Source organism: Penicillium concentricum, assembly GCF_028827145.1.
Source record: "Penicillium concentricum strain IBT 3081 chromosome Unknown utg000001l_segment0_segment0, whole genome shotgun sequence".
Taxonomy (NCBI): Eukaryota; Fungi; Ascomycota; class Eurotiomycetes; order Eurotiales; family Aspergillaceae; genus Penicillium; species Penicillium concentricum.
The window spans coordinates 3778041-3802681 of NW_026622754.1; the positions used below are offsets into that span (position 1 = coordinate 3778041).

At 50.6% G+C, this 24641-nt stretch overlaps 9 protein-coding genes across 9 annotated transcripts; 5 read left to right on the forward strand and 4 right to left on the reverse strand.

Moving 5' to 3' along the window:
* Window positions 1–385: 385 nt before the first annotated feature.
* On the reverse strand, window positions 386–1896 carry N7517_001429 (mRNA-binding protein NAB2; the record flags this gene model as incomplete). The annotated part of the gene is made up of 2 exons (XM_056719159.1): window positions 386–1412; window positions 1478–1896. The coding sequence occupies 2 exons, from the start codon at window positions 1894–1896 to the stop codon at window positions 386–388; spliced, it is 1446 nt and encodes a 481-aa protein (XP_056583294.1).
* A 1292-nt stretch (window positions 1897–3188) lies between these two features.
* On the forward strand, window positions 3189–4904 carry N7517_001430 (cytochrome P450; the record flags this gene model as incomplete). Its single annotated transcript, XM_056719160.1, has 2 exons — window positions 3189–3913; window positions 4004–4904. The coding sequence occupies 2 exons, from the start codon at window positions 3189–3191 to the stop codon at window positions 4902–4904; spliced, it is 1626 nt and encodes a 541-aa protein (XP_056583295.1).
* Window positions 4905–5842: 938 nt separating this feature from the next.
* Window positions 5843–7878, reverse strand: N7517_001431 (glycerol kinase; the record flags this gene model as incomplete). Its single annotated transcript, XM_056719161.1, has 4 exons — window positions 5843–6418; window positions 6483–6649; window positions 6700–7685; window positions 7751–7878. The coding sequence occupies 4 exons, from the start codon at window positions 7876–7878 to the stop codon at window positions 5843–5845; spliced, it is 1857 nt and encodes a 618-aa protein (XP_056583296.1).
* A 1544-nt stretch (window positions 7879–9422) lies between these two features.
* N7517_001432 (MIP/aquaporin family protein) lies at window positions 9423–10584 on the forward strand (the record flags this gene model as incomplete). Its single annotated transcript, XM_056719162.1, has 3 exons — window positions 9423–9745; window positions 9812–10358; window positions 10420–10584. 3 exons carry the CDS (start codon window positions 9423–9425, stop codon window positions 10582–10584), a joined length of 1035 nt encoding a protein of 344 aa, XP_056583297.1.
* Window positions 10585–11808: 1224 nt separating this feature from the next.
* N7517_001433 (GYF domain-containing protein) lies at window positions 11809–16582 on the reverse strand (the record flags this gene model as incomplete). Its single annotated transcript, XM_056719163.1, has 4 exons — window positions 11809–12125; window positions 12186–15861; window positions 15921–16347; window positions 16488–16582. 4 exons carry the CDS (start codon window positions 16580–16582, stop codon window positions 11809–11811), a joined length of 4515 nt encoding a protein of 1504 aa, XP_056583298.1.
* Window positions 16583–17942: 1360 nt separating this feature from the next.
* N7517_001434 (uncharacterized protein) lies at window positions 17943–19118 on the forward strand (the record flags this gene model as incomplete). The annotated part of the gene is made up of 1 exon (XM_056719164.1): window positions 17943–19118. The coding sequence occupies one exon, from the start codon at window positions 17943–17945 to the stop codon at window positions 19116–19118; it is 1176 nt and encodes a 391-aa protein (XP_056583299.1).
* Window positions 19119–19648: 530 nt separating this feature from the next.
* Window positions 19649–20113, reverse strand: N7517_001435 (uncharacterized protein; the record flags this gene model as incomplete). The annotated part of the gene is made up of 2 exons (XM_056719165.1): window positions 19649–19924; window positions 20012–20113. The coding sequence occupies 2 exons, from the start codon at window positions 20111–20113 to the stop codon at window positions 19649–19651; spliced, it is 378 nt and encodes a 125-aa protein (XP_056583300.1).
* A 1053-nt stretch (window positions 20114–21166) lies between these two features.
* N7517_001436 (putative alcohol dehydrogenase) lies at window positions 21167–22329 on the forward strand (the record flags this gene model as incomplete). The annotated part of the gene is made up of 2 exons (XM_056719166.1): window positions 21167–21976; window positions 22033–22329. 2 exons carry the CDS (start codon window positions 21167–21169, stop codon window positions 22327–22329), a joined length of 1107 nt encoding a protein of 368 aa, XP_056583301.1.
* A 290-nt stretch (window positions 22330–22619) lies between these two features.
* Window positions 22620–23412, forward strand: N7517_001437 (uncharacterized protein; the record flags this gene model as incomplete). Its single annotated transcript, XM_056719167.1, has 3 exons — window positions 22620–22751; window positions 22818–23186; window positions 23251–23412. 3 exons carry the CDS (start codon window positions 22620–22622, stop codon window positions 23410–23412), a joined length of 663 nt encoding a protein of 220 aa, XP_056583302.1.
* Window positions 23413–24641: the final 1229 nt, after the last annotated feature.

The window sequence follows — 24641 nt, forward strand, 5'->3', positions numbered from 1 at the left end:
CTCAAGGTCCTCGGAAGCTTCCGTCCTTACTTAAGCTACGCGGGGTGCCCACCCAGTGGAGCCCTGGAGCGCAGGTCCTCTACAACCCTACAAGCTTGCACAAAGGTTCATGAGACATTCGCGAATTTGTCTTCGCGTTCGTATTATTCTTGTGAAGATCAACGGGGGAATCTATGAACAGGACAGATAATAGTATCTGAAACAAAAGCAAATGCATAAAGAGTATCAACGCCCTTCCCTCCAGCCATTCCTCGTTCATTGATCAAGATCGGATTGTACATATGGTATTCTTCGCTTCGAAAACAAACTGTTGTGGGATGTTTTTTTTTTCTGGGTTTTTGGTTTTGAACAGTGGATTTTCTTCATTTGGTCATGTCAGGCGGAGTCACGCGGTCACCTCATGGCTCTGAGTATTCTCCTCGGTATCCGGCTTGATCAACTCCTGGGGTCCATCCACATCCGTGACAAACTTGCGCTCGCTGACATGCTCTCCAGAGCGTGGGGTCCACACCTTGTCAGTGTAAGCACCGCGCTGACCCTCGGCGTGCTTGTAGGTGCACTTGGGGTTCAGGCAGGGATTGAACTTGCAGGCAGTTTCGACATGTGTAAACTTGCATCCTTCGGTCTTGCAGTCGGCTCCATTGCGGCAGACTGGCATACTTGGGTGCTTGAAGTGACAGGTGGGGTTGGTGCAGTGAGGGAAGAACCGACACATGGCCTCTGCTTGGTGGGCGGATCGCACTGCGGGTGAAGGGTGGCGTCCGGTGCATTTCTTGTTCTTGCAAGCTGCACCGAATGAGCAAGTATCAGAAGGATCGATTGAAGTGCCTTCGGGGGCGGCAGGTGATTGATGGGCGAACGGGCAATCCTGGCGCGAGCATCGTTGGTTGAAGCGACAAACACTGTCGGGGTTGCTTTCATCCTGTTCACCACCAGCTGTGCTGTCCATATCCACATCTGCTCCTTCTGCGGCTCTTGGCTTGTTGTAGCCGCCACCGCGCTTTCCTCCACGCTGGCCACCTCGCTCGACCCGATTGAAGAGCGAACGACCTTGAGGGCCATTCTGGGAACCAGTTTGGAAAGCGGGGTTAACGGCAGGTGGCATGAAGCCAGGCATAAATTGAGACATCATCCGGGCCTGTTCTTCCAACATCGACATAAGCTGCATCTGGCTTTCGGGGGTCATTTGCATCATGGGGCTCCCTGGCATTCCCATGGCACGGCCACCACGACCATTTTGCTGTCCGACGCCTCTCATTTGACCCCGGCCATTGTGACCGATGCGCCCGTTTCCTTGTCCGCGCACACGGTGCAGAGCTGCATCCGAACCGCGATCCAGGTTTCGATTGATTTGGTTCAACATTCTTCCTTTGCCGCCTCTGCCGTTACGCATCGCTTTCGGTCCGGTGGGGCTATCGAGGAGCACCGTCAGCATTTTGTAGACATCAGTAGAAAGGCATGGTAAAAAAAAACCTACATTGACTCATTTCCTGCCTCGCCCATCTCGGCATCCTGGCCGTTAGCCTCTCCGAATGGATTGGCCATCGCTTGAGCTGAGTTATCGAATTCCATTGCCGAAGGGTTCAACTGTCCCATAGTAGCATCGGTCGAGGCTGGAGCAACGCCATTGATTTGTTGGTTGAGCATCTCGACTTGGGCGAAAAGCCATTGTGAAAACTCGAGAGCCGCAGTATCGCCTTCCTGGAGGCCGAGGAAATCATTTGAGAGCTCGGTGGCGATTTGCTCTTCGGTCTTGCCATTGACCAGCATCAGAACGATGTATTCGATCAGTGGTGACTCAAGGCTATCACTCCAGCCCATCTCCACCAATTTCGGCTGGATGACAGTTGCGACTGCTTGCGCAAGAGGCGTTCCCAAAGTAATTTGAGGAAGCATGGCGAAGGCGATTGTGAAGTGAGGAAAAAGTGACGGGTTGGTGAGAAATTCACAAAGAGAGCAGTGCTGATAAAAGAACTTGCGCCACCCGATAAAGGCGTTTCGGATCTTATCGGCGCAACTAACAATGGAGATGCGATGAAAACGGTATGTAGGAGGAGTTTGGGTTAGAAGTGAGGTTGATAGACCAATAACAGGTTCTGGTAGAGAAAGCAAGACTTTAGCAAGCAGATTGAGGTGAAGCTAAAGACCCGATGACCAAAACGGACGTTTGATCACGTGGATGTGGCTGTCCGGCGGTGAGGTGGGGCAGTACATACAGTGCAAACAAGCGCACGTGCTGTCGAGGTTGATTCTGTTAATATCAATCAAAAAAGAGCCCTTGCTTCTATTGAATCATTTCTTGATGGTCAGATGGAAGAGATAAAAATGATGAGCTGTTGAAAGAATCAGAAGGAGTGGAATTTGCAACTACTAAGATTCAGGTTTATATATTCACAATGGCTATTGTTCTGCTACTAAGTTATTGAGCTGTGTTGTTGTGAATGGGGTGAATAGGCTAAATGGGGTTTCTCTACACAAAGAGAAATATCCAGACAAAGAACTCACTGGTCAAGTGATATCCGAGAAGGGAGTAGTAGTTGTCTCAAGGCTTCCAGGTATATTGGCCTGAGGCACCAATGCTTTGTGCCTGAGGTATCAGGCTTTAACACATGCATGTGCATAATAATATGCAGTGCAGATACGTCTATGTGGCTGCAGGCCGTTCATAAAGCGTTGTCGATCTTCACTCTCGGAATCATATGCCATCAACCCTGTCTACCGAGGTGTCTCCCTGCATCTTCCCCAGATCGTCGGGTATCCCCACAAATATACATACTTTATACAGCATGAAGAGACCACAATTGGACCTAGGGATCTGTGCCTAGCCCAGCCCCGTATTGCAGTACTTGATAGATTATCCACATCTCCAAGCAATACGGTGGATGAGCGAACCATGAAGTCACATAATGCGGGGTTCGCAAGGACCGCTCCTTTCGGCCATCTACTCCGTACACCTGTTTGGGATAATGGGGAACACACATCATTGGTCATTTGAAGAACTGGGGTGCTTGTGGCCCCGGATTGATGCACGCTATAACCCTTACGGCCCGCATTGTTTGACGAATTCGTCTTCATAAGCTAGCCTTCCCTGCCATATACCAAATATATCAGTTCTTTTGCCTATCTGAACGTGGCCCCTCAAAGCCGGAAAACAGACTAAACCCAACTTGGTCCAGTTCAACGGCACCATGATTGAAGACCTTTTCGTAGGGACGACACCCAGTCGGGCCTCACTATGGGTTCTAGGGCTATTTGTTGCATTCTGCGTCTTCCGCAAGTTCCAAGCTTCAGCACAAATCGCCCGGCTCGGTGTCAGAGCTCCCAAAATTAAGTTCCATCTCCCATACGCTCTCGACTTCATATTCCAAGGCTACCAAGCCAATCAAGTGAACCGCGATTTGGAATTCTGGGATGCACAAATTGGACAAGCAGGTGGCCTGACAAATCTGAAGACAGCCGAACTTGATGCTGGAATTTCCACCCGTATGGTCCTCACCAAGGACCCAGAGAACATCAAGGCGATTCTCACCGGTCAGTTCGCCGACTACGGAAAGGGTGAGTCCTTCCACCGAGAGTGGAAGGAGTTCCTAGGCGACAGCATCTTTGCCACAGACGGAGAACTATGGTCTCGTTCCCGCCAGCTCATCCGTCCTATGTTTGTGCGTGACCGCATCGTCGACACAGAAATCTTTGAGAAGCATGTTCAGAAACTCATCCCCCTTCTTGGCGGGAGCGACTCGCCCAGCAGCAGCAAGGTAGTGGACGTCGGGTCACTCTTCTTCCGGTATACCCTGGATGCAGCAACAGACTACCTACTCGGCAAGGGCACCGACAGTCTAGATAACCCAGCAACACGGTTCGCCGAAGCGTTCAGATATGTACAACAGCGGCAAGCGGAGTTTTTCCGTTTCGGGTGAGTGATGATACTCGATCCTGTGTGACGCAAGCGCAGCTTGTCATTGGAGCCTCACAGAACCCAATCTAACATTTAACCCTAAAATAGAGTATTTAGCTACGCCATGTCACGCACCGAATTCCGCAAGAACCTCAAGATAATGGACGAGTTCATCCAGCCATACATCCAAGCCGTCCTCGCCCATTCAGCCAATGGACCTAACGAGAAATTCTCAAAGAGCGAGACCTTCCTCGACGCCCTAGCTAGCTTTACCCGTGATCCCCGCGTCCTCCGTGACCAACTCGTCGCCGTCCTCCTCGCAGGTCGCGATACAACAGCCGCCACACTATCCTTCTGTCTCTTCGAGCTATCGCGCAACCCAGAACTCGTCGCCAAGCTGCGCGATGAGATCCGTGATAGACTCGGCGTCGGTGCCAACGCCCAGAAACCCAGCTACACTGATCTCAAGGAAATGAAGTACCTTAACGCAGTGCTGCACGAGACGATGCGTTTATACCCAGTCGTGCCATTCAACGTGCGTTACTCTCTACATGATACGACGCTCCCACGCGGCGGTGGGCCGGACGGGCGAGCGCCTGTGGGCGTGCGCGCAAATTCGCGGATCATCTACTCGACGATGTTGATGCAGCGGGATCCTGATTTGTATGACGGGCCGGAATCGGAGAACTACTTCGATCCCGGGAAGTTCATTCCTGAGCGGTGGATTTCCGGCTGGCAGCCTAAGCCGTGGCATTTCATTCCGTTTAATGGCGGACCACGGATTTGTATTGGGCAGCAGTTTGCTACTATTGAGATGGGATACACTGTTATTCGGATTTTGCAGGCTTATGAGCGCATTATTGCGCTGCCGGTTGGCGGTAAAGATACAGTTGAAGATCCGGTGCTTCGGTTCGAAGTTACCCTCAGTCCTGGCTCCGAGTTGAATTGCGTTTTCCTCAAGGAGGGTGAAGAGGGTGCGCGCAGTGCTGCTCAGTTGAGTGCTGTTTGAGCCGTGTGTAGTTGATTCTCGAGCTATTATATGTGATATTGAGACACGAATCTATGCCTTGGCTTTAGCTTTTGGAACAAGCTGGAATTTTTATTGCTCTTGCATTTTTAGTAGTCAATACGAAGATCCTAAAGAAAAGGCATACTCTAGAAAAAAAGACCTATAAGCCCTACACATAGCCCCACTTCTGATTTCAAACCCTAATATAACTACACAACTTGTACAGAGGAAGAGTGCCTCCAATAACAACCTCCTATCAATCCAGCAATCAGCTACCTATACAAGTTCTCGCGACAGCGACACCATTCTAGTCATTTTTCCACGACAGCTGGAATTCCTTGATTGACTGAATCTCCTCAACTGGTGGAACCACCTTGATGGGTTGCTGTTCCTCGACAGGTGCAATCACTTCGACAGATGGATATGGGGGTATATCATCTGCCAGAAATCTTGTTGCTGAAAGCCTTTCCAATAACACGATACCCAGTCCTATGACGGGGAATTTTTCTAACCCTTTGGTTCTTTAGAGCCAGCCGTATGAGAAGCATTCTCTATTAGACGGGAAGGGGGTTAAAAGATAGCTACTCTCACGTCGGGTCACGATCATAATCATCCCAGGTCACCGAAAAGGTGACCAATGACATTGAAAAAGATACTGTATGCAAATAAAAAGCGCTTGTCACGAGGGATACCCCGATAGGTCGGGATTCGAGACAGAACTGTGTCAAGAGTGGCGGCGTTGGCCCAACCTGCAGACCCCTACACCAGAGTGTCCGTGATACATACCCCGGGTGAGATGTTACGGTTGAGAGAGCCCCTTTTGGCAGAGCCTCGGTTTGCTTCTCAGGTATTTGAAAGTCATTTGGATACGTTGCGTTGTCTGATACGTCCGTGGCCATATTGGGATACAACCAACACTGAATCCAATAGAAATACAATTAGTAACTATTTGACTGCTTCCGTAGCTTCCTAAGTCTTTGCAAAATCTCGACTTTCCGCAACTCCAAGAACAAATCCTCTTCATCTGCATCATCCAAATCACCCAACACACTTCCTAGTGCCGTCTGTACAGGTGGAGGTGGGACTTCGATCTCCTTGACCGAGACATGAGCCCTCTTCTTCACCGCGGTAGTGTATGTAAAGCTCTTAACAACATTGGAGATCAAGGAATTATTCGAGATTGGTGTTGCCTTGGGTGGAGGGAGATGATGATTCTTCGCCGGTGCATATGTCTCGCTGGTCGGATCAACGGCTTCTTCTTGCTCGGTGCTCTTAGATCCCACCCAGCCTTTACACATTTGCACAGCCTTTTCCCATTGTGCGAATTTGGCAGCGCTCTCTTGTAGCGGGACCTGGGGCTCGAAGACGGCACCACCAGAACGATTGATATCGCGTAGCTCGGCAAAGTTGCGCCAAATACCAACTGCAAGACCTGCTGCAATTGCTGCACCGAGAGCTGTAGTCTCTCGCATCTCGGGGCGGTAGACGGGGATGGATATCAGATCTGCTTGAGTCTATATTTGAGATTAGATCAATTCTCATACACTCGTCGATGTAGAAGAACATGTAATTATTTACCTGCATTGCCAAGTCTGAGTTACTCATACCTCCATCTACAGCCAGTTCGGAGAGTGTATGTCCGCTGTCTTTCTCCATTGCGTCGAGAATAGCTTTAGTCTGGAAGCAAGTTGCCTCTAAGGTAGCGCGTGCGATATGACCCTTTTGGGTGTACTGGGTGATCCCAACTGCATAAACTGTCAGATAAAATATAACAGTCAGGTAATGAGAAACTCACAGATTGTTCCTTTGGCGTCATCAATCCAATAAGGTGCAAAAAGTCCACTAAAGGCAGTGACAAACACACATCCGCCATTGTCATCCACCGAGTAGGCAAGGTCATTGACCTCCTTAGACTCCTGAAAGAAATTCAAGTTATTCTGCAAGAATTTGATCCCAGATCCAGCAACGGCAATGCTCCCCTCAAGGGCATAGATAGGCTTCCCACCAAAGTGGTAAGCCACCGTAGCCAGCAATCCATGTGTCGAGAACACCGGCTTGTCACCAACATTGTACAAAAGAAAGCACCCGGTGCCATAAGTGTTCTTGGCCATTCCAGGCGAGAACCCTTTCTGTCCAACCAAGGCCGCAGACTGATCCCCAAGACATCCCATAATCGGAACCTGCGCCAAAGCCCCAGAAGCAACAACCCCATACGCTGTCGCATCAGACGATGGCACAATCTTAGGCAGATGAATCTTCCCCCTGATCCCAAAAAAGTCCAGCAGCGTCTCATCATACCGCAACGTCTCCAGATTCACAAACATGGTCCGCGAAGCGTTTGTCGAATCCGAGACAAAGACGTTGGCAGCCACGCCACCGTTCAAACGGTACACTAGCCAAGCGTCGACGGTACCAAACGCCAGTGTGCCGCGGTCAAATGCATCCTTCACTCTTGGGACATGCGCTAACATCCACAGCAGCTTTGTAGCCGACGAGTAGGTTGACAACGGCAGACCGCAGAGTGTCTGGAGCTGCGCTGCCCCTGGTTTCTGTTTCAGTTCCGCGACGATTGCCTGAGACCGTGTGTCGGTCCATACAATGGCATTGTAGAGGGGTTCGCCGGTTTCGTGGTCCCAGACTATGGTTGTTTCGCGCTGGTTGGTTATTCCGATGCTTTTGATGCTGCCTCGAGTGTGGCCTTGCGCTTCGAACTTCTGGACGGCTTCTTCGATGCATGTTTCTACTGAGGCTACGATCTCGAGTGGGTCGTGTTCGTGCCAACTAAAAGTGGTTAATTTTTGGATATATGGGGTTTGGTCTGGTTATTGGATTGGACTGGGACTTACCCCGGGTTCGGGTAGATTTGGCTGAACTCGACTTGATGCGATGCTACTGGTTCGCCCTCGCGGTTGAATATCAAGAATCTGGTACTTGTCGTACCCTGGTCGATTGATCCCACAAATGTGTTTGACATGATTATGGAGTGTAATAGAGGAATCTATAAGGAAAAGAAACCGTTTGCGCCCATGAGACGTCAAAGTTTGGATGATCAAAGGGAAAAACTCGAGATACAGGGAAGTTCAAGGGCATAAATAAAGTCATACACAGGAGCTTCGCAGTCATACAGCGGGGGATGAAGGAATGAGGGGGAGACGAGCAAAAGGATTGGTGGGATTATCCTGGTCAGAGAAGTGAGAACGGGCTGTGCGACAAGTATTGGCTCTTATAGATTTGTTCTTGGTATTCTTGGTATTCTTTTGGAATTAGAGGGAATTAGCCAAAGTGTTAAATGCACTTTGGACTATTAAGGGAAAGATATCCTCGGGAAAAAGGACTCTCTCTTCCCGACTTTCCCCTAACCCCTGTCAGCATGACCTTGCTGCATACTGTGGAGAGAGATCAGCAGATGATTGACGACTCGGTTCATTTGACGAAGTGTTAGATCCAGTTTGGTGGGGAATTACGCATTGACTCGGTCTTATTCCATTGTCATATAGCAGGACAGATATTTACCAATAAATGGCCTAAATGGCCCAAATTACAACTACCAGACTCGTCGACATCACAATTTTTGCTACAAACCTATATTGGCTTTTTTTGACCTTGAACCACTGGAGGACAAGACATCATTTTTACTACACACACAGAGTCAAATCCGGACAACCCCGGTCTCGGTGATGCTACCTCCAAGCATATGGTCACACACCAATTGTGCCACTACTGAAGAGCGATAAAATACTACCCTCGGCATCATGAGGACCAATCTCCCTTTGACGCCTTCCGCCTCTGCCAAGGTGACACGGTTTGGACTTTCCAGAAAATTGCAATTTGGCCTGCTTGAGGTCTGGCACCCGAGTTGACGATGAGTAACGGAAGACATAGAAGCTTCTCCTTTAGTCAGAGCAGCCATGGCAAATACCGTTAAAGTGGGAACTATACACAACATTGCGGTATCCAAGAATTACCCAAAGGGGAGGAAACAACCCAACCGGGATCGGACAGTGACTTCCGGATGCCCAGTCCAAACGGTCCTTCCTACAAACGACCCCTGAAATGGACTATCAGAGATGCGCTGTCACAATATTCCACTTTATGGGGAAAAGAAACAAAAAGGACGGCAACAAAAAGCACAATGACCGGCCCAGTCAGTTCAATAAAAAGGATATGTGCACTTGATGATTCCGAGTCTGTCCGAATTTGACTTTAGCTGATATCTTCCCTGCAAGCTTGCACGCCCTCTGGAGCTCTGGAGCTTGGGACCAAGAGGACAAGACACACAGACACACACTCTCTTCCAGGACAAATCCCTGCATCAGCCAATCGAGCCACCGTCTTGTACGAAGGAAAGCACAAGTTGAGCGCAAAAGGATTGGTTACACGGTCGTCCCTGGTTCTGCACCGTTGATATACCGGAGGGCCTACTACATCATTTTCGTGTTGGCGAGATTCCCCCGGTTGGTCGTACTATATCAACTCGAAGCCCCAACCCTGGCTCCCAGAGCTTGGGATCTCCTTTCGATGGCTACCTGGAAAGAGCTTGAGCTTGATCCAATGTCAAAAGTCCACCGTGAAACTCTTTCCGCTGCTAGTCATGACAGTGGCTGTGGCTCGCTGTGTCTGGCTGATAAAAACGAAACGGCTATCCATCATATCAACCCGGAAGTCGAAAGCCCTTATACTCGCCCCCTGCTCTGGTTCAAAGTGAGGGAGTACTGTCGTGATGCGTTCTCGGAGTTCTTTGGGACGTTAATCCTAATTTTATTTGGGGACGGGGTCGTTGCTCAGGTGCTACTCAGTCATGGTGAGAAGGGTGACTACCAATCTATCACTTGGGGATGGGGGTAAGTCTCTTCTTCTTTTTCTATCATCGCTTAAGATACTCTCTTCTAACCAACACTGTTCAACAGACTCGGCGTCATGCTCGGAGTATACGCTAGCGGGGCATCAGGCGGCCACATCAATCCCGCCGTGACATTTGCAAACTGCGTCCTCCGCGGGTTCCCCTGGCGCAAACTCCCCGTGTACGCACTAGCCCAGACCCTCGGCGCGATGTGCGGCTCTGCCATTGTGTACGGCAACTATAAGTCAGCCATCAACGTCTACGAGGGCGGGCCAAATATCCGTACAGTCCCCGGCTACTCAACGACAGCAACAGCCGGCATCTTCTGTACATATCCAGCAGAGTTCATGACAAAGACGGGGCAATTCTTCTCCGAGTTCCTTGCTAGCGCGATTTTGATGTTCATGATATTCGCTCTGAAAGACAACGGCAATCTAGGCGCCGGGCAGCTGACACCTCTGGCGCTATTCTTCGTTATCTTTGGCATTGGCGCGTGCTTTGGATGGGAGACTGGATATGCTATCAACCTGGCACGGGACTTTGGGCCTCGGCTGACATCCTACATGATTGGATATGGGCATGAAGTATGGGCTGCAGGAGACTATTACTTCTGGGTATGTTTATCTGTACATGACAATCTTTTGGACTTTCCCGGCTAACCAATTTCCGTCTTAGGTTCCTATGGTTGCACCAATATTAGGTTGCACCTTCGGAGGATGGATCTACGATCTATTTCTGTATACTGGGGTGGATAGTCCAATTAATACACCCTGGATGGGATTCAAGAGGCTGTTTGGACCCCTTAATAAAAGGCGAGTCACACTGCAGAGTCCAGTCTGACACAATTCTGTCCTTACGCATTACAACCAAGATGTAGGCGTGGAGTGGTGAGCACTGCACTGGACTTGTTTCATTTTCTCTTATTCATGATCTGTTGATGACAATATCTTGTGTAAAAAGGGGTGGAACTCAGCTACGATCGTTATGATTTGTATTTTACTTTTAGCCAATTTCTGCAGCGTCTTTTTAGCCTGGCGCAATCTACTTTTGAATTTTCAACATATTCAATAACCTTTAGCATTGTTTCTCCTGTTTAAGCGATATTTTTAGTCAGTATCGAGTACAAGTATGCATCGGCTATGTCTATCGGTCATGGGGTCTACACGATATCTCTGAGATTTCTACCTCTGATTATATGCAAAATCATTGTTCTACGCTTATTCTTTTACTCAACAGAAATGCATCCAATGCATATATCATGCCTCTCTATCTGGGCTGCATGATTCCAGAAGAGAGCACAGCAGCTGCAGTGCTTTTCAACTGGCACATGACATGGTGATGTTTGTTGTAGTCATATTGAGCTTTAAGAAAGACCTATTTTGAAACAAAATAAGCAGCAAGCTGGACTTGGCAAAATTAATTTTCATATATTGTAGCTTAATAGTAATGGAAGACATATGGGATGTTGAGGCTTTACCCTGGGCAGTGGGACCTTGCTTCTTCCAGAAGTACTCTCTCCTTGTTTTTTCCTCTCTATCAAATTCATTGTAAGCTTGTAGTTATCAACTGGTCAGCTTATGTAAGCTATTTGGGGCCCAGTGCGAATTCGAGAACGAAACCAAATCCCATTAGATACAAAGTATGGGGAAAGGCGGTTAGACAGGCTCTTGTAATGGGTGGAAGGCCATAAATTTGGAGTCCATTGGATTTGATCATTGATTTTACTTCAGATAGTGGAAGACGATGGATCTTGGGAAGTAACTTCAATTTGTAGAGTCCACAAGACAAACCAGCTCCTACCACCGAAACGGGCTAAACCAGCTTCATATGCTTGCACCTGGGCAGGGTCTACGAATGTTACAAGACAGGTAACTCTACGGCCGAAAAACATGCACAATTCAGAAGCGATATCAATGATACTATGAATATGATGCTGGTACATAGGCATGGCGAAGACACGCAACGAACATGGCACGTATCTCACATAAATAGAAACAAAAGATCCAACTTAGCTAGCAAGACTGTGATAAAAAAATACACCTCGGACAGAAACTATACACATCACTAGCGCTTGCCCTTCTTGCGGGGAGCGACGACCTTGAACGCAGAACTGGCAGCCTCTTCCTCGCGCTGAGCAGCAGCCGCAACAGTAGCAGCAGAGCCCTTCTTAGCAACCTCGCTCCAGCCACCGCCGCTCTTCTGCTCACCGAAAGCGCTGGGCGAGACAGGGTCGACAATGCCCTTATCGGCAAGCTTGCGGCGGCGGATGAATTCCTCTGAGAAGCGTCGGCCGTCGAGAGTCTGGGAGTTGGCGTAGACGGAGTCGGAGATGATCTCAGCCTCGGCAGGCAGGAAGAGCAATTGCTGAACGAAATCGTCAACTAGAGATAAGGTGTTAGTATGGAAACAGTGTAAATTGAATAAAAAGGATAAAAACTCACCATTGATGCTGCTGTTCAACCCCTTGCTAAGAGCCAGAGTAGCCCACTTGGTGAACTCCTCAACGGCCTGGTTAGGGTTGGACTGGGAGATGTTGCTGCTTGTCACACTACGGGTAGTGCTCACATTCGCAGGACGGGGCTTGGCGATAAGAGGGGAGATCGGGACCGTTCCGCTGGCTGTGCGGGGTCCGAGGGGCGGCGCAGTTGGCACACCCTTGACCTTGCCACTAGCACCGACAGTGGTCCAGGCACTGGAGCCCTGGCCAGCAGGAGCAGCAGGGGCAGGGCCCTTGCTAGCAAGATCGGCGTAACGCTTGCCGACAGAGGAGGGAACGGGGGGGCTTGGGGTCGCAGCTATGGCAGCGGCGGCAGCAGCAGCCGCGCGGTTCTTGCGGGCCTCCTCCTCCTTCTGGATCTGAGCAAGAGTCTTCTTAGCAGTAGTGGCGGTAGGTGTGGGCAGAGTCTTGGTGGCCCAGGGGGAGCCAACCGAGGCAGGGGTGGCCGGAGATCCAGCGCTGGCCCAGTTGGCCGACGAGGGAAGGCCAGGAGCTGCCTGTGCCTGCGCTTGGCTGAGACGCTCTTGCTCCGCAAGGAATTGGGCGCGGCGTGCCGCAGCAGCGACTTCCTCACGTTGGGCGGCAGTACGAGCCTCGGCTTCCTGGATCTCCTTGAGAGAGGGACCCTTCGGCAAGTCATTTGCCTCCTTGGCCCATGGTGCGACAGAGGTAGGCGCAGCGTCAACGGGAGTCTGGGTCTGAGAGCGGGACCCAGTGGCCAGAGACTCGGCGACATTTTGGCGGTTACGCTGGGCGGTGGGTGCAGGGAGGGGCGACGCGGAGGGTGGGGGAGGGAATGGCTGGGGCATGGCGTGGTCAACCTTGCTTCCCCAGACCGACTCGGGAGGGCCATGGCTATGGTGGTCATGTTCCTGCTGCTGGCGTTGAGCAGAAGCAGCCTTGTGAACTTGCTGAGAAAGAGTAAGAGGCTCAGAACCGGTAACAGAGTCGGTCAGCTGTTGGGCTGCCTCCTCCATCTCGGCCGCAACCTCTGCCTCAAATTGCTGAGACACAGCGGCTGGGTGGGTGGGCAGACCTTCAGCGGTGCGCATGCCCATCTCGCCTTCCTGGGCCCGAAGAGCATGGAACTGGCGAAGACGCTCCTCGCGAGCGTGCTGATCAAAGGGATCATCTTCATGAGCCTTATCAAAGTCTTCCTGCTCTTGCTGAAGCTGAGCACGATCCTGAAGCATCTGGGTAACCTGCTGAGATTGCAAGAAGTTGTCAGGCTGGCGACCAGAGAACGAACCAGCACTGCCAAAGGCAAATGGATCCTGGCGGCCGACATTCAGGCGATCAAGTAGAGCGGGGAGTTGATCCTGGCTGCCGAAATCCGTTCCCAGCATTCCAGGCCCCACGTTCAAACCGCCCTGTCTCGGTGCAACACCATCAAAGAATCCAGGTTGCGACTGCTGTTGCATGGGAGCCTGAATCGGGGATGGCTGGTAGCCAACGGGTGAAGTGATGCTTGAGAAGCTAGGCTGGCTTTGAAGGCTGTGTGCGCTAGACTGGTGCTGCAGCGGAGGGTTCATGGAGGAGGAGGGGGCACCAGGAGGAGCCATCTGCTTCATGATGGCCTGCTGCTGAGCCAAGTGCTCCTTCTGCCGAGCCATCAGGTACTGCTCTTCCTGCTTGCGACGTTCGAGCGCATTTTGCTGCTCGGCTGTCAAGGTAGTGCCGAAGCTTGGGAAACTACCCGGGAAGGGAGGCTGGGCAGATCCAGCGGTTGTGTTAGTCCACTGGGCAACAGTCGGTTCTGGGCCATGAGGAAGTCCAATCTGGGGCACAAGGAATGGCTCGCGTGAGTTCCCAATGCGTCTCACTAGCTGAGCTAATGGCTCAAATTCGGTATCCTCAAGCTTCTTGATTTGCAGGTCGGGGCTGAAGAAGCCCGCCTTGAACCAATCATGCATCTCAAGCCCAGTCCACGGGCCCTGGATGTTGCCTTGGGGATCCCGGTAGATCCAACGCATCCTATCAGGCATAACCATGGTACGCTGCTGGGAAGCAGGGATGCCTGCGCCAGGGGTTTGACTAGAAGGAATATCATGACCAGCCAGGTTAGGAATAGAGCCAACGGCCGAGACGGGTGTTTGCGAAGCAGGCGTTGAGCCAGGGTGGCTTGCCTGACCCGCCTTGTCGCCTTGCGAGGGGTCAAGTCCATCCAGGCCGACAGAGTCGGGCCTTCCTTGCTCGTCCTGCATGGAAGAGAAGAGGGCACCGAGTTTGCTTGATCGGCCAATGCTTCCTGTGCCAGTCATACCGGCGTGGGGGCTAAAGAGACCACCTCCACCGAGGGTTGACAAGCTAGGAGACTGAAGATCGCCCATAGAGCCAAAGATGGGGTCAGCGAAGCCACCGCCAAATGCAGAGCGCTCACGAGTGGGCGTGCCGACGGCAGCACCAGATGACCAAGTCGAGGCTCCACCCAGGGAAGACAGGCCACCGAGACCACCCAGACCAGAGAAAGTGCGGTTCGCATTGACACTGGAGTTCTGGCTGCGGTCCACGGTGGGAAGATCGATTCCAGAGCCAACCCGTCTCATCGAACCGAAGGGGTTGGAGGGATCCCGAAGTCCGCTGACTCCTGGGTGCTGGGGCTGCTGGATATCCGATCCGTCAGTGTCGACATCTTCGGGTTCCACACGTTCGCCATGACGGTCACCATGCGGGCTCTGGTAAGGATTGGTGTTGGTTGGGCTGGTTGGCTCGTGTCCCTGGAGCAGGCTGGGAGTTGGGTTCCGCGAGTTCTCCTGGCTTTGCATCAACTCCCGGAATCCAGGAATGCTCGAGGTCATTCCGAATGCGCCAAACCCGAGATCAGATTGAGCGGGACCTTCAACATCCTGAGACCCACCAAGAGCGGCGCTGCCACTGCGAGGCTCGTCGAACGGATTAGTTTCGCTTCGGTTGACACGAGTCTTGACGGAATCCCCCCAGGGCGACTGTGAACGCCCATCGCTGTCGTTTTCAGCAAGACGTTCAAGGTTGCCCATGGGCCTTTCCTTGGCGGAGCCGGCCATATCTTCGGAGCTATCCTTAGACAACAAACCCTTGAATCTGCTTTCTCCGCGAAGACTTCCGTATCCCGGTTTCTTTTCAGTCGTGGGAGTGCCGGCGGCGGAACCAGAACCAAGAGAGAAAGCTCCAAAGGCACCCATCGGAGAGAAATTGGCATTATGCGAGGCCGAACCCCAGGGGGAGTTCGGTCCACTAACGCCCGTATTGATAGGATTGGTGGAGCTGCGCTTCAGGGTGCCAAAGGGAGAAGCAGGATCCTCCCTGCTATCCTTGGCCTTCTCATCCACCTTGGGGTTGGGTTCTCGGAAATCAGTTTTGCGACGCAACAGGGCCGGCGGAGGGGTAGAGGTATTGGCCTCATCGCGGAAAAATCGGGAGTTGGAACCGGTAGGAGACATGGGGTTGCCAATCGATTCTCCCGTTTCCCGGCGTCGGGGACCCGGGCGACCGGCGGTTGGGGAGGAGGTGGTGTAGTTATTGATATGGCCCTGAGGATAGGAGATCGACGACTTGCGGCCTCCAGTTCCCGGGATGACATTTTCCTTCGCGGCGTTTGTGGGGGGTGGCTTCAGAGGGGAATTGACTGAAGCGGCGAACATCTATTAAGCTTTTTAGTAAAAGCACTCACCCAGACCTGAAAGCACGACACAGCACGAACCTCTCTCTCGTCCTCCGTCATACCAGTGATTCCCAGCGGCTCCACCTGGCCACCATGGTCCCAGCAAACCTCAGGCCCCGCGGAGTTATTCTTGTGGTCATCCCGCTTCCCCCACGCTCCATTCGCAGGAGCTGACACAGTGTGGGGATCCCAGTCGGCCACGAAGTATTCCTCCACGTTCTTACTCAAGGCTCCCTCCTCCCGCTGCGATTTATACAGCTCTAGAAGTTGGTCCTTGGAGTACCGGGCATCCCCATTCCGTGCAATGCTAGAAGTATTTGAGCTCAGGTGTGGGGGGATATACGCGCCGCCGGCCGTAGTTGTCGAGGCAGATGCAGGCTGGCTACTATCCCGGTGTTGAGAGGGGTTAGTAGCAACAGAAGGACGGCGGAAGGTCTGCGTAGCTCCATTCATGCGGTTTCGAGACCTAGTTGCATCGAAGGTTAGCATCGGATATCTGGAGCTCAAAACATTGACGGTCACAGCAGAAAGCAACGATAGTGGACCGAGTCTGTTGAGCAACAGCTAATGGAGGGGTTTCAAGAAGGTGAAACAGTGTGTGCATACCATTCTCCGCTAGTCGAACCATCCCCCCTCCGGCTGGGGTCCTGGGTGTTGCCGGCAGCGGCCGAGGCGAAACTCGATGGAAGTGGTGTAGGCATTGTGGTAAAGAGGCTTGTATGGTCGGATGTTGATCCCCCACGTAAAAACCGATTCTGAGATAGTTATCGCGAAACCTGTGGCGGGCTTGCAAGAGAATGTGTGATGCGAACGGATAGGTCGCAGGACACGAGATTGGAAAATTGGGTTGAGTTGGAGGATGACAGCTAGGAGCTAGTCAATCGAAGAAGTGGAGAGCTGTAAGAGAGGTAATGCAGATATGCGAGCGCCAGACGAACAAGGTCGAGAAAGAGAGAGATCGAGATTCGATTTCGCTTGGGAAGTTTCCTAGAGCAAAAATGATTAAGCGGTGGCCGTGGCAATAACACGTGCCTTGTGGTAAATACACGGTATGGGATTGTTAGTGGTCGCGTGATTTGCCACCTAAAAGGGTGAATATAACGTATCTTTTGGAATCACAATTACATACCGCCAAGAGCAGGTATCCGATACACGCACAACACTGTGTCTTCATACTCTGCCCAATGTACCTTATACCTTGTTTACACTATTCTGCCCAATCCTGCGTAGCAAAGAAAATAGACATCGTATAAAAAGATGCAAATGGAGTCTCCAAATGATCTTAGCAAATTTTTGAGCCTGATTTTCACTTTTTCCCTAACGCGAAACACTATAGATAGCAAATACGTATGCAGTTAGGTGGCTTGACGCAAGCAGAGAGATGTGGAAACAACAGGATAGACGTGTATTCCCCACAACAGCCACGCTCCTCTTTTGATTGGAAGTTCATCTGCTTTCAAGCAATTGACAAGTTAGGGATTGGATTGGGCTTTGCCTAAGAATACAAAGGAGAGCATCTAGACGTTCCACCAAGTGCAATAGAGGGGGCTGAAATGCATCTATCCCTTTTTGCCCAACCTCTACAATCCTGGGCAAACATCTAAAAAAGATGGATTCAACGGTCTCAAAATCTTTATGGGCAGGAATCCGGTTGAGTTGAGAATCCCATTATCTGCTGTGCCTGTCAATAGGGCTGGATCATTGTGTCACCCTTTGACATCTACTCCATCTTGTTTGCCCTTTGATCTACTTCATTATACAGCTACAATGCTTTCTGAGATTTGCTCGCTCTAAGAGTAACACAGAGACGACACAAAACGACACAATGAATGTCTTAGCCCAAATCGATATGACGGGATTAGTCTTAGAGCTTCACGGATGTTATCGAGACTCTATAAAAGTGACATCCCCTTCTCCGGCAATTCCCTCTTTACAGTTCTTTCGCTTCAAGACAATCCAGTCCAGTTTGTCTGAACTATAACCTTTCTTGCATAACAAAGGTCATTTTCTCTCTATCGTGGCTTCCGATATCCAAGCGCTCCTCGTCTTTGATCCAAGAGCATGAGGCGGTCCAGAGTCACCGGCCGACCTAAGCCCAAAGATACACAATTCGGCTGGTACTTCGCTGGCGAGCCAATGGAGAAGAGACACTCTCGAAGCGGCCGAATCAGGCTAGTTCGTTATGGACCTGAGAGGAAAATATGTGCCCACAGTCGATGCCCGTCGCCATCTCCCATTCTAGAAAATGCACTTTGCACCTGCAGCAATAGATGCGAGGTTCACCCCCACGGGACACGCTCCCCATCCCCCGGCAACACCGACTCCTCTCCCTATGAGGCCATACGATGCTGCGGAAGATGTCACATTATCAGACGCGAGCGCGAGTCCTCTCCGCAAGTGGAGAAAATAATCTGCACCTGCAACCATCGGTGTGAATGTCACTCGCCCGAAACACGCACCGTCACGCCCAGCAGCAGTGAATATTCAAGCTCTGAAACAGCCACACGACGCCATAATAGCCGTCACACAACAAGACGCGAGCGTCGTTCCAACGACACACGTCCCACGACGCCGAACAGCAGTGATTTTTCAGACTATGATCCGCCCAGAAGACGCCGCACCGGTCACCGCACGACAAAGCGCGAACCAGAGCATCATCCGCAGGTTGAGGTGCATCAATTTGAGGTCCACGCACCCTCTCCTGACACCCCTGCCACGCCAGGCCAGAGGTACAAGTCCACACGTGCGTCGATCGCGACAGCACCACTCCCCAGCCCGGTAGTCCACCGCCACCACTGCCGCAAGGCGGCTTATTGCGAAAGACACCCGGAGGGCTGCCGAGCTTCAATTTATGCGCTTTCACCGGTGCCGAGACCGACGTCAACCCCGACGCGCTCTCCCCGGTCGAGTGAAAAGACCCGTCGCGACTCGCGGGAAAAATCAGACCCGAGATGCACTTGCAGGAGGTCTGCTTCTCCAAAGCAGATGTTTCCCCCGAAGCGAGTGCCTTCCCCCAAGCCTACACCTCCGAGGCCTGATGTCCAGCATTGCACCTGTTTCTACATGGATGGGTACCATGCCGACGACTCTGGATATTATGATGACAATGCTTCCGAGACCTCTATCCAGGCCATACCTGACCATGATAGGGATGTGGATGAGTCATTTTGTGTTTATCATCACCGTTGTCGTCCGAGATTTGAGCGTGGTCTTGGCTGGGTGTGCGGGAGGAAATGAACAAGGCTTTCTGAGTTTGATTTCAATAGAAGGACGATCCATGTTGTTTTCCCTTGGTGCTTTCTCTTTTTCTTTCTGGTCTGTGGCCTATTTGGGTTAGGATATCAATCCCATATATGGAGAGCTTTGGTGGAATGACTGTCGTTTCCGTGTCAGAGGTCCAGAAAATCTCGGTGTTCTTATTTTTCGTCTGTCTAACTTACGGTCTTAGATGTATTGGGACACTTGCTCAATTCTACCTTGATAAACAAATTGATATGGTATGACAAAAGCTTCAAATCTGACACTTCACTTAGCATCATTATAGTCTCTACTTCATGGTCGAGGTATAAGCCTGCCCGGTTACGTGGTCAATAGGTTCATCGAGCATGCATGACATGGGCTTTGCTGTCGCCTACAGAAAGATTGTTGTACTCATTTGGAATCATAAACGCCTTTGTCCAAAGTTGGAAGTAAGGTACAGCCCGAAAAATCACGTCCCCTCAAAACATTCCATGAACAAAGGCACAGAAAAACAGCTGTTGAGGTGCTCACTTCTCATCCTCGTTAGTGATGGCAGCCTTGGGCTCCTCGGAGTCGTCAACCTCTTCCATGGTGGTATCGCCAGTGGCAGTGGCGGGGCCAGAGGCAGGGGTAGAGGCAGAGGCAAAGGCAGAGGCAGAGGTTCCAGCGTCAGCGGCAGCGGAAGTCTTGTTGACTTCTTCCTTTTTCTCGAAGGCCACGAGTTTGGCCTTGAGTCGAGACCAGCGCATGCGAGCGGCACCAACATTGAGGTCGAGATCCTCAGCGAGAGCAGGGAGGCTGATCTAAAAGTAATATGAATTCAGTATGCTGGATCAGTCAATCAAGTGAGGATGGAGTGATATTGCCTCCTGGTTGGTCAGCTTAAAAACCTTCCAGATGAGCATGGTTTCTTCATCTTTGAAGTTACAGTTGGTAGCCTGGGACTTGCCAACGGCAGAGCGAGACTTGGTCTCGGGCTTTTTCGGAGCCATGGTTGGTGAGAGGTTGCAAGTTGAAGGAGAAAGTTATTAGAGAAGTTGATGTTTTGGTTTGATCAGAGTAGTTAACGGGGTGAAAGTGAGAAGAGGAAGAAGAAAGAAGAGAGGAAAGGGCTCGAGATGAATATGGGTGTTCTTATAGGCGTAGCTGAGTCGTCGCTTATGTCGTCGTTGATTTTGTCGCTGAGTCGTGGTTGATACGCTCCCATAGGTACCAGCCTCCGGTCCCATTTCCAGCTCTGATATTGCACCTACTATAAATCTATACCTGTGGGTTGCCAGGCCAAATGGTACAAGCTAATCTATAATCTAGTATCTTACAATCTGATGTCCCTATCCACCCAATAAACAACGATATATTGTCAAATAGGATCATGCACAGTGGTGTTTGATGTGTCTACTATGCATTTGTTTGCCTTGCATACCAGGCCTACCTTATCCCAGCTCGTTTACATGGTTCGAATACCATTCTTTCTGGCCTTAGAAAAGGCTAGACACAGAAGTTACTGGAGGACCTACTGAATGTGCGTGGTCTTTTCGTGATTATGATCAATTGTTCTTGATATTTCGTTGCCAGCCGCATCTTGTGCCCGGTACCTAATAGAATAAAGTAAAGCTTTCTGCTCTCGTTGTGATACTTGGTTCTAGTAATGCATCACGCGGATGAGATGATAATATATTGATCTTAGAGCCGTGGTGATTTGGCTGTTCAAGGCTACAATATATATCCTCTGAAAGTACAGAACTTGCAACAGATAGTCGATTCCAACTTCTATCAATCAACACTCCCGATCTGAATCTCATTGTTTTTGTCATTACTTGTCCCAGTTCGAGCTTTGCATCTGAAATATATCAGGCTATATACTAGTTCCCAATTTCGATATTCAACATGATGTCTCGGACATTCGGCCCCAAACGCGGGCGCAATTCGACCTCGGGGAGCAACCTCGGCTATCGATTAGAATATCGATAAGCATTTAAGCATCCCCGCACGAGCCTGACTTTCAAGGTCAATTTGTTTTGATATCTTCATCTAACATATCCAAAATGTCTAAAGCAATTTACATATCCCCAATTGACGGCAAACCTGGCAAGCCAGGTCAAGTCTACTACCCGCTCTCCCTACGCACTGTGCCCAAGCCTTCCCCGCAAGGGGGTGAACTACTGGTAAAACTGACCGCCGCCGCGCTCAACCACCGCGACCTCTTCCTCCGCCAACACCTCTACCCCGGTGTGACCTTTGATGTACCCCTGCTCGCAGACGGAGTCGGTACGGTTGTCGGTGCTGGCCCGAACGTCCCCAGCCCAGAAAAATGGCAAGGCAAGCGAGTGATCTTGAATCCCGGTGCTGGCTGGAAGGATTCGCCCGATGGACCGGAGGATCCTGCTGGATACCGAATTATGGGAGGTACCAAGGTGCTGGATAAGGGCACATTGCAGGAATATATTACTATCGAGTACTCGGAGGTCGAGGAGGCCCCTGAGCATCTCTCTGATGCCGAGGCTGCAGCTCTGCCCCTGACGGGCTTGACGGGGTGGAGAGCTCTGATTACCAAGGCTGGTGAGAGAAACTCTGGAGATGGTGCTGCTGTCTTGGTGACTGGAATTGGTGGTGGTGTGGCTCTGATGGTGCTGCGGTTTGCTGTTGCCAGAGGTGCGCATGTCTTTGTGACAAGCTCGAGCCAGGAGAAGATTCAGAAGGCCGTTGAGCTAGGTGCGACCGGTGGTGTTAGCTACAAGGAAGATGGATGGGAAAAGAAGCTGTTGGGTATGCTTCCAGCTGGGAAGAGGAACTTCGATGCCATCATTGATGGTGCAGGTGGTGATTCTATTGAGAAATCTGTCAAGTTGCTCAAGGTGAGTGCTACAATGGGACATGTATTCAATTCAGATGAAAGTACTCACATTTCTAGGCGGGCGGCGTCCTCTCTATTTATGGAATGACTGTGTCTCCTAAGATGCCATTTACCATGGCTGCTGTCCTCAAGAACATCGACGTCCGCGGTTCCACAATGGGCTCCCGGAAGGAGTTCAAGGAGATGATTGAGTTCGTGAATGCTAAGAAGATTCGCCCTGTAGTGTCGCGAGTTTTGCAGACTGAGTTAGATGACTTGTCCGCAATTGACGGGCTATTCGAAGACATGAAAAAGGGCACGCAGTTCGGCAAACTGGTGATTGAGTTTGGCAAGTCTTCAGGCAGTAAGCTGTGAACATATTCTTGCTCCGATTCCCATGAATTCAATGATACCTATATGGCTGTCTATACATCTATGATACATATCAATTGAGATACCTTGCAGCAACTACGAGTGTTCTTCGTACCTTCCTCAGCGGCCTCACTTCACACCTCACTACATCCCAACCTCTGTGCATTTTTCAACATATCATCGCCGCTCTTATCTCCCATCATCTCTTAACAGAAATCCAATCGAGTAACCAAATCTCGAATTCGCTCATTGTATAACAAATTCTTCCATTCATTTCCGATTCCACCCCCATCATGAACTCCAAGAGGGACCGCATCTCCGCCCGACAAGTCTCTCGCTCCGTTTCTCGTGGGAATGGCCGTGTGCCTCGTATGTCGGACTCCCGCCGAGTCCTAGAGGATTCGTCGGACGAATGTAGTTTCCAGGTATTGTCACTGTCTGGGAAACATCGAGCCTATGGAACATCCTGTTGATACTGACAGTCAATACAGTCCTTTGACGCCACTCACTATGCCCTGCAAAGTCTCAACAAACACATCGAACGAAGGCTCGCAAAGTTGCAAGCCAATACAGTCCGCCTGAAGCGTGAACTATGGCTGCTCCAGCGACACATCAAAGAATTCCGCCATCCTCTTTTCGAGAACTGGGAAGCCGACATGCTCACCCGTCTTATCGAGGTTGCTCATGCCCATCAGCATAAGAAGCTACCAGGTGGCGTCGTGATCGGAGAGTCCTCGTTTGCCGAACGCGAAAATCTCAATCATGCATACAGCATCGCGGCGAAGGCAATCCGCATGCCGACTCTTCGTAAGCTTGGTCTGTCGGAGAAGTATCATCAGGCTCTGCAGCGATATCCAGAGGTGAGTTGTCACCGTGGTCTTGACCTCACGTACCTTGGTTTAGTCCCGTACTAACATGGATCAGGTTGTGCCTTATCGAAGCCCAAATCCCTTCCAAACCGAGTTCGCATTCGCCAAATGGCTAGTCGAGGTACGGGACGACAGGCTGGAACTGTATGGATTCTGGTCCAAGCTTTTCCCCGTCTGCTATGACCGCACCGTGCAAGAGAGCGCCTCTATCTTCTAGGGGATTCCAGGGATTGGTCTCATCATCGTCTCGTATCGTCACGTTTCTTTTCTTCCGCTGTGGCTGGGGCCAAGCATCCAAAGGGGGTTGTATAGTGGATACAATATTGCTTCGTTGTTTAGAGATCTTCTCTTCCTGGAAGTCTGTGGGTCATTACTCTGTGTTCCGGTCTCGTTCTACGGCGTGCGGTTTCATTGTGTCTCATCTCAGCTCCCCATGTAGGTACCAAGCCTATTATTATCTTTGGCGTGTCAGAATGCAGTGGCTGCTTTTTTGGGTCATATGCTCACGATGCACGGCATGGATTTAAGCGATAACTCTAAGCGATGAACTAGTAGATCATGTTTCGGCTTCCTTTGACGGCCAACAACCTATGTATATACAGCCTAATAATCTAGCAACAGACTACCACCGTTGCATCAAATCCTAAGCCACATACCCACAACTAGGATTCACGGATCACTCTGATCCACAAACCACACAGTCTAAATGTCAAACGGGTTAAGCCCTCTGGTGTGGCTGGCACTTAGTCCCGTCATTCTGGATGGCTGAACGATCCAACGGTCGAACAATAAACACTAAGCAATATGCAATATGCGATATACCCCCACGTCCACGATCTCAAAAACCCTATATCATCCCGCCTGCATGACGCAGCCAATATCGAATTTAGTCATTGTAGCAGTAACACAATAAAGTTTACTCTCGCTAATAATAGCTCTTTTTTACGAAGTACAATATAATAAGCTTGATGCTAATTGCTAAGTGCGAACTAGGGAGTGAGACAGCCCTAAGCGGTGTCCTGCACTCATTCGACGTGTATCCACTGGATTAGATCCCAAAAAAGGCGCAAAAGTTAAAAAAAGAACCCAAGAATAGTAATTTGTCGTACCATAATTCGCCAAAATCAACATATGGAGAACATGATTTGAAAGGGCACAATAGCAGTGCGACCGAAAGAACGTCCACGGATGCATGTCTAATCGTACCTAAGTCGAAAAAAAAAATGCCCTAAAATAAGAAAATCTAAAAAAATCTATCCAAACCACAGCAAGACCCTTCGGAACATAGCCGAGTCAGGTGAGTTGGGTAGACCCTGAAAACCGATCCACGAGGTCAAGTTGCCACTAACAGCGTTGCGCTAGGCCCAACTGTCCTTGTAGGGCGGAAAACAAGGACTTATAGCTAAGATATTTGAAGTAGTATGTTGTACATAATGCACCTCGTAC